Source organism: Coturnix japonica, chromosome 37, assembly GCF_054131305.1.
Source record: "Coturnix japonica strain WE chromosome 37, WE-NBRP24, whole genome shotgun sequence".
NCBI classification, from domain to species: domain Eukaryota; kingdom Metazoa; phylum Chordata; class Aves; order Galliformes; family Phasianidae; genus Coturnix; species Coturnix japonica.
Window position 1 is genome coordinate 5,726,674 of NC_140699.1, and position 7,068 is coordinate 5,733,741.

Consider the following 7,068-nt stretch of genomic DNA (forward strand, 5'->3'; position numbering starts at 1 on the left):
ACAGCCATTTCCTTCCTGCTGGATTGTGGGTTTCTGAGAACATCCAACACCAAGACCTCCATAAATGTCTAACAAGAAGGAGGACAGACAGAGTCACTGCACATCCTTTATTCTGTTAGGGTTCACAGAGAGCCTGGTTCATTATATACAGAGTATCTGGGCTACACAACAAAGGCACAAGATAATAGGAATTGATTTCAATAATTATATTTTAGCATAACAGAATAACATTTAATACATTACAATTATAAAAATTGATCAAAACTAAACTAAACAAAGTGTTTGCAACAGTAAAAAGCTTCATTATTTGTCATGAATTCCAAAAGATGGGCAGTTCAAAGTTTTTGAAACACATTTGGTCATTGCTTTCCTCGCTGCACCCTTGACTTCCTGGTTCCTCATGCTATAGATAATAGGGTTCAGTGCTGGCGGTACCACTGAGTACATAACTGCCACCATCAGGTTCATGGATGGAGAGGAGACAGAGTAGGGATTGAGATAGGCATAAAAGCCAGTGATGATAAATAGGGAGACCACAGCAAGGTGAGGGAGGCATGTGGAGAAGGCTTTGTGCCGTCCCTGCTCAGAGGGCATCCTCAGCACAGCCATGAAGATCTGCACGTAGGACACAACTATGAAAACAAAGCACCCAAAGAATAAACTGGCACTAAAAATAATAAGCACAGGTTCCCTGAGGTAGGAGGTTGAGCAGGAGAGCTTGAGGATCTGGGGGATTTCACAGAAAAGCTGGTTCACATCATTGCCTTGGCAGAGAGGCAGTGAAAACGTACTGGCAGTGTGCAGCAGGGAACAGAGAACCCCAGTGCCCCAGGCAGCTGCTGCCATGGTGGCACAAGCTCTGCTGTCCATCAAGGTCCCATAGTGCAGGGGCTTGCAGATGGCAATGTAGCGGTCATAGGACATGATGGTGAGAAGGGAATACTCTGCTGAGAGGAAGAAGAGAAAGAAAAAGTGCTGTGCAGCACATCCTGCATAGGAGATGGCCCTGGTGTCCCAGAGGGCGTTGGCCATGGCTTTGGGGAGAGTGGTGGAGATGCAGCCCAGGTCGAGGAGGGCCAGGTTGAGGAGGAAGAAGTACATGGGGGTGTGCAGGCGGCGGTCGCAGGCTACAGCTGTGCTGATGAGGCCGTTGCCCAGGAGGGCAGCCAGGTAGATGCCCAGGAAGAGCCAGAAGTGCAGGAGCTGCAGCTGCTGCGTGTCTGCCAACGGCAGCAGGAGGAACTCGCTGATGGAGGTGCTGTTGGGCATCTGCTCTTGTTGGGCTTGGAGTCCTGTTCAGAGTGCAGAAGATAATGACAAGTCCAGACCATTCTCAGACACACTCCTCCTGCTATACTATGAAATGTTTTTATTCTCTTACAACAGTGTACATTTAGCACCATTACTTGCATTTAATTTCATGTATTTCAGCATTCCTTAAGCAGAAGAAGGATACAGAGCTCTAACCTACCTCTTATTTTCTTATCCCTTCTCCCTGGATATTTTCATCTGTTTCATGTCTCATATCTTTACCCCAAGTGCTCTTAGAGCCCCCTACCCCAGCTTCTGTGGCATTCAGTTTCAGTTAGAAAATGCTGCCTCTTTGTAGGATAAGTGAATTATTCATGCCTACAGAAAATGATGATAATTCCATCCTTCGAGAAAGGGGAGACTGAAAGCACATCATGTGTGACTGTTCACAAAACAAGCAATTGATTGACGAAAAATTCTCAGAAATCCTATTGCCCCTTTTAGATTTCTGACTCCAAACCTCTTTGCCTCAGAACAAGAAATGGAAACCCCCTGCCTTGGCTCTCCTCTTGCAAAGGGCTTTCAGAAACATCCTGTTGTGCAGTGGAGCTGTGATCCCCTGCCCCAGGCAGCAGCTGTGGCAGCACAAGCCCTGCCGGGGGGCTCCTTCCCCCCACACGTCTCCCCGCAGCGCCCTGGGCAGCTCCCCGGGCAGGCTGAGTGCTGAGCCTGGCAGGCGGCAGAGTCCCATACCCGGCACACAGCCCCTGGGGCACAGCAGGGACCCTGCTCTGCAGGACAGCCCTGGGCACCCGCCTGCAGCCATGCTGGGACATGCAGCCCTCAGGGCTGTGCTCTGACTCTGCAGCACGGGAGCCCTCAGCTAGGGCAGAAGGCTTTTAACACAGTAAAGAAACATGCAGTGCCTGAAGCCGGATCTGCTACGGGATGTCCCTGATTTGGTTAACCCTCTATGAAAAGCATCTGCATGGTCTGTAGTGAGACTTACCTTTTCATGATCTGTGAGTAATGCTCCTGCTGTGTGCTCCCAGCCTGCTCACACCGTACACATCCTGGAAGCTCTTTCCCCTTTCTCTCCTCTCCTTTTGGGAGCTGCAGGCTGTGCTGTGCACAAGAGCTGCTCCTGGGCACAGCTGTCTCTCTGCAGCACTGCCCACTTGTATGAGCTCCCTGTGTCCCAGGAGCCCGGCCCAGCTCAGCATCAGAGGATGTCATGTTTTATCCTTCCCACTCTTCTCCCCTGACATGTCCCTGCGTCCTCTTGGCCAACAGATCCTGAAAAACAACAGCATCATGATTGTACTTTGAAATCTGATGAATTAAATACCAAATGTACAGTGGTCAGTGACTGATTCCAGACCTGATAACTGAGATCCTGTGATGAAACAAAATGGGCATACAGGCAAGGACAGAGAGAGGTGGACTTCCCCTGTGCAGGGCAGTGATTTAGTTGAGGCAGTGCAGGCGTCACATCCCTAATTGGAAACCCTGGGGCTGAAATGGGATTCAGCTCCCCATGGACACACAGTATCATTGGGATTCCTCTGGTTCAGTTCAGAAGTGCACAAGGAGTTGCCTGCATGTGAGCTCCTGCTCTGAGTCCTCAGTCCTTCAGCAGGGAGGCAGTTGTTCACACACAGACACTGGGTGATGCCCAAGGTGCCTAGGCTGCTCCTGATGTGTGCCAGTGCATGTAAACCGTGTGGGAAGTCCCTGAGATAGACACCTCCTTTCTGGGCATCAGCTGAGGGCCAGAGAGGGGATAGCACCGGCTGTCTGGTGAATTCACATGCAGCTGCAAGTGCAGCACAGGGCCTTCAGCAAAGCCACGCCCATGGTGTCACCATGTTGCTATGTCAACTCCAAAGCCCACAGTCGGTCTATTGCCTGTGTGCCACCTTCTGCACACTAATACCATGGATGAGCTCTCCAGTCTGGCTAAGTCCAGTGATGCTTTCCAGTGAGGATGTTTACTCCTGTATTTTTGCACTAATGCAAACACCAACGCACAAGAAGCTAGAAATCTTGGTAGAGCTGCAGGCCTGAGCTCCTGTTTGGACCATGGGGACACAGTTTAATGGCTTCCACAACTGCATTGTAGCACAAGGGGGATAGCGAGTCTTTAGGATGGATGTGTGAGGAGACAAGGAAGAGCGACTGCCCTCTGTGAGAGTGCACTGAGCTCTGCCTGGGGATGGCAGAGCAGCCAGGTCAGACCTAATGGAAATAGCCAACAGAGGAGACGAACAGTGTCTGTACCCGTCTTCCTGATCAGGGAGAGCAAGTGGAAGGTGCCCTCTGCATCTCTGCAGACAGATGGGAGTCTCATGTTGTCTGGCCATTGTCCCCTTTGGGAGCCTTTTTCACTCCAGTATGTGCTGCAGGGACAGCACAGCAGGGCATGTGGCATCCAGCAGATCCCTGGAGAGCACAGATGGCAGCTTCTTGACCAAGCCGTAGAGGAACCAAAGAGGAGAGGTGCTCTGCTGGATCTCATACTCTCCAGCATGGAAGGACTTGTGGGAACTGTGAAGGTCAAAGGGGCATCAGGCCACGTGCAAAAGACAAAAGGATCTAATTTTATTTATGTATTTATTTATTTATTTTGAGGCTGTAAGCTTAAAAGATGAACATATATGTCAATAAAACTGAAACAAAGAATTGAAGACAAAGATAGAAATCAATGAAAATGTGTTAACCCTTTTTAACATGAGATATTCTCATGAGTCTTGTTCCATTTTTAGTTGTAAATATGAGTCTTTGTAGGGATTTTGTGTCTTTTTTTTTTTTTTTTTTTTTTTTTTTTCCTTTAATTCAGATGCTTTCAGGTACAGAGACACAGACAGCGATGCCAGTGCCATCATTGCCCTGTGACTTAATCCCGGCGCTCACCGCTGCTCTTCCCTGCTGCCTATTTGATCCCTCATCCTCCAGGTGTCTCCAGCTGTCCTAAATAAATGGTCGTGGTTAAAGGCATGTTTTCAGCAGGCCATTTAGACACATGCTCCTGCCACAGCCTGCCAGATTTCCCCACCCCTTTCTTATTGTTCAGTCAGATACCTCCCAATTATCTGTCTGATTTCTGACTTTTAGGGGGATGACTAAAATTTGCTCCATCTCGCCAAAGACTGATGGACTGTGTTGTCAACTCCTTCACTGTGATTCTATCTATCCCTTCCTATCTTTTCTTTTTCTCTTACTTTTTCTTTTTCTCTTACTTTTTCTTTTTCTGTCGTATTCTTCTCCTTTTCCTTTTCCTTTTCCTTTTCCTTTTCCTTTTCCTTTTCCTTTTCCTTTTCCTTTTCCTTTTCCTTTTCTTTTTCCTTTTCCTTTTCTTTTTCCTTTTCCCTTTCCATATCCTTTTTTTTTCATTTTTCTATTTCTATTTCTTTTTTTTTCTCTTTCTCTCTTTCATTTTTTCATGCTTTAAAGAAAGCATGAATTCTGAAAGATGTTCATTAATGTCAGTAAAAGTGAAAAAAAGAGTTGAAGACAAAGATAGAAATCAAGAAGAAAGTGTTAACCCGTCTCAGTGTGTGAAATACTCACGAGTCCTGTTCAATTCTAAGTTGATACCTCCCAACTCCCTGGCTGATCTATCCAAGGGAGACTACTAAAATTTGCTCCATTCCTCAAAAGTCTGTTGTCAAATCCTTCACCGTGATTCTATCTATCCCATCCTATCTGTTTCTAACTCATTTCTTGTGCAAATATTCCCTATGAAAAATAAACCTCAATAGAAGCTGCTTGGACATGGCATGCAGCTGATCACTGTGTTTTACTGTTCATTCAATTGCATCACCTTTCCTTCTGTTTGTTGGCCGTAAATAAAGAGAATTCTTTCTTTTTCTGTGTGCAGCTGGTTCTCTGTGGAAAGCCAGTGGGAGTAGGTACAAAGGAGGTTTAACACTGAGCGGGTGATGGTAGAGGAGAAGAGTGATGTGAGGAAAAGTGATGCAAGTCCCATGGGGCCAGTGTGAGTAGGAGTGGGATGGGGAGGTTGAGGAGGAACTTTGTCAACACAGTAACAGTACAGAACTCATTGGGACATCCTGGATTGACATCAGTTGCAAAGTGCTTCTTTAACTTCTTGTATAAAACAAACTATAAATAAATAGACAATAAATGCATTTTGGATTCTTGCTCTTTAAGCTCTCTCCATTTTGCTGAACACACGCTGAAAACCTGAAGAAGAGAACAGGAAGGTACAAGGCACAAGAGGCTCTTTAGGTTATAATGGGCCCCAGTGAGCATTTGGTGCTGAGTCCATCAACCTCCAGTGCAGAGAGAAGTTTGCACAAAGTGCTCAAGAAGACAAAGTCAGAAGTAACAGTGAAGTTTCTTGGAATATTAATGGTCCCACTGAGGGCCATTACCAAGTAAGCTTCCCAACAGACTAGTTAGAGAAGATAACTGGAAGCCATGACTACAGGCAGGCAAAGGCACTGGCATGCTAAGAAACATCTCCTTTGCCTTACAAAGCAGACAGGTCATGCCCCGATCGCAAGACCAAAAGTAGGGAGATCCTGTCTCTCATGTTGGCTCAGGGCACTTCCTGTGGCAGTGAGTTGGAAGTCTATATGATGTTAAGTGAAAGACATAGATACGGAAGATCCCAGGCTCTGCATGTGGTGCAAGGATGCTGTTAAGTTCCTATCCCACATGTGCCCTGTGTCTCATTGCAGGATGTGGGATGTGAGAAGGGCCCAGTCTGAACAAGCAGTCAATCCCTGTGAAACTCTGAACTTCAGATCTCTCAGTTCCAATGCCCTCCAGTGCACACTCTCCCATAGTTTTATGTCCTTTATGTTCTGCGGTGCCCAGAAGTGCACCCAGTGCTCCAGGTGAGGCAGTAGCAATGCAGAGCAGAGAGGGATGATCCTTTCTCTCACCCAGCTGGCAATAAATTGCTTTATGCGCTCCAGGGTACCGTTGGCCTTCCTGGCTGCCTGGGCACACTGCTGACTCACTTCCAATTTTATGTTGAGAAGGACCCCCAGTGCTTTTCAGTCAGACCTCTCTCATGTGTCCCATATCCAGTCAGTGTGTATGTCCAGGGTTGCCCATACCCAGGTGCACAATCAGGCACTTGTTCTTGTTATACGTTATGCATTTGGTGCTTAGTACCAACTGATACCCACTTCTCTGACTTGTCCACATCTCTCTGCAAGTCCTCTCCACCTTCAGTGGAGGCAACAGCACCTCCTAATCTGGTCTCATCAGCAAACTTGCTCAGAACATCTTCTAGTCCTGCATGCAAGTCATCTGCATAAACATGAAAGGAAAGTGGCCCTAAAGTGGAACCCTGGGGAACTCTGACAGTGACCATCTACCAGCCCAATGGAACCCACTGACTATAATCCTTTGGGACAGAACTACTGGCCAACTGCTCACTCACCACTGCTGGTGAACCTGAAAGGCAAAATGTCAGCGTGCTGGGACAAACAGACAAACACCAATATGGTTACATATAGCTGCATCAATTTATTACCCGAAAAGCCAGACTTTTATAGGAGACAGACAAGGGCGTCCAAAAATCACACACGCTAATTGGAGGAAAGCTACTGCAATAACAACCCTATAACCCCCCTTCAAAGCCACGAGCCATTCATTCTTTTCCTAGAGATGTCCTTTGTTCTCATGCTGTTTATCCTGCTCCGCAGCTGCTACTCTGTGAACTCCTTATCTCAATCCATGGCTGTTGCTCTGTAAAATTCTTCTTGTATTACAAAACACCACGTTCTGTTTCTGTCTAGCCGTATGCAGGAATTTCTGTCCAGAAGGGTGCTGGAGAAA

General features: G+C 47.0%; 1 protein-coding gene across 1 annotated transcript; it reads right to left on the reverse strand.

The window, feature by feature from the left end:
• Positions 1-303: 303 nt before the first annotated feature.
• Positions 304-1,275, reverse strand: LOC146755010 (olfactory receptor 14J1-like). Its single transcript, XM_085526517.1, has one exon. The coding sequence runs from the start codon at positions 1,267-1,269 to the stop codon at positions 304-306; it is 966 nt and encodes a 321-aa protein (XP_085382643.1). The 5' UTR covers positions 1,270-1,275.
• Between the last annotated feature and the right edge of the window lie 5,793 nt (positions 1,276-7,068).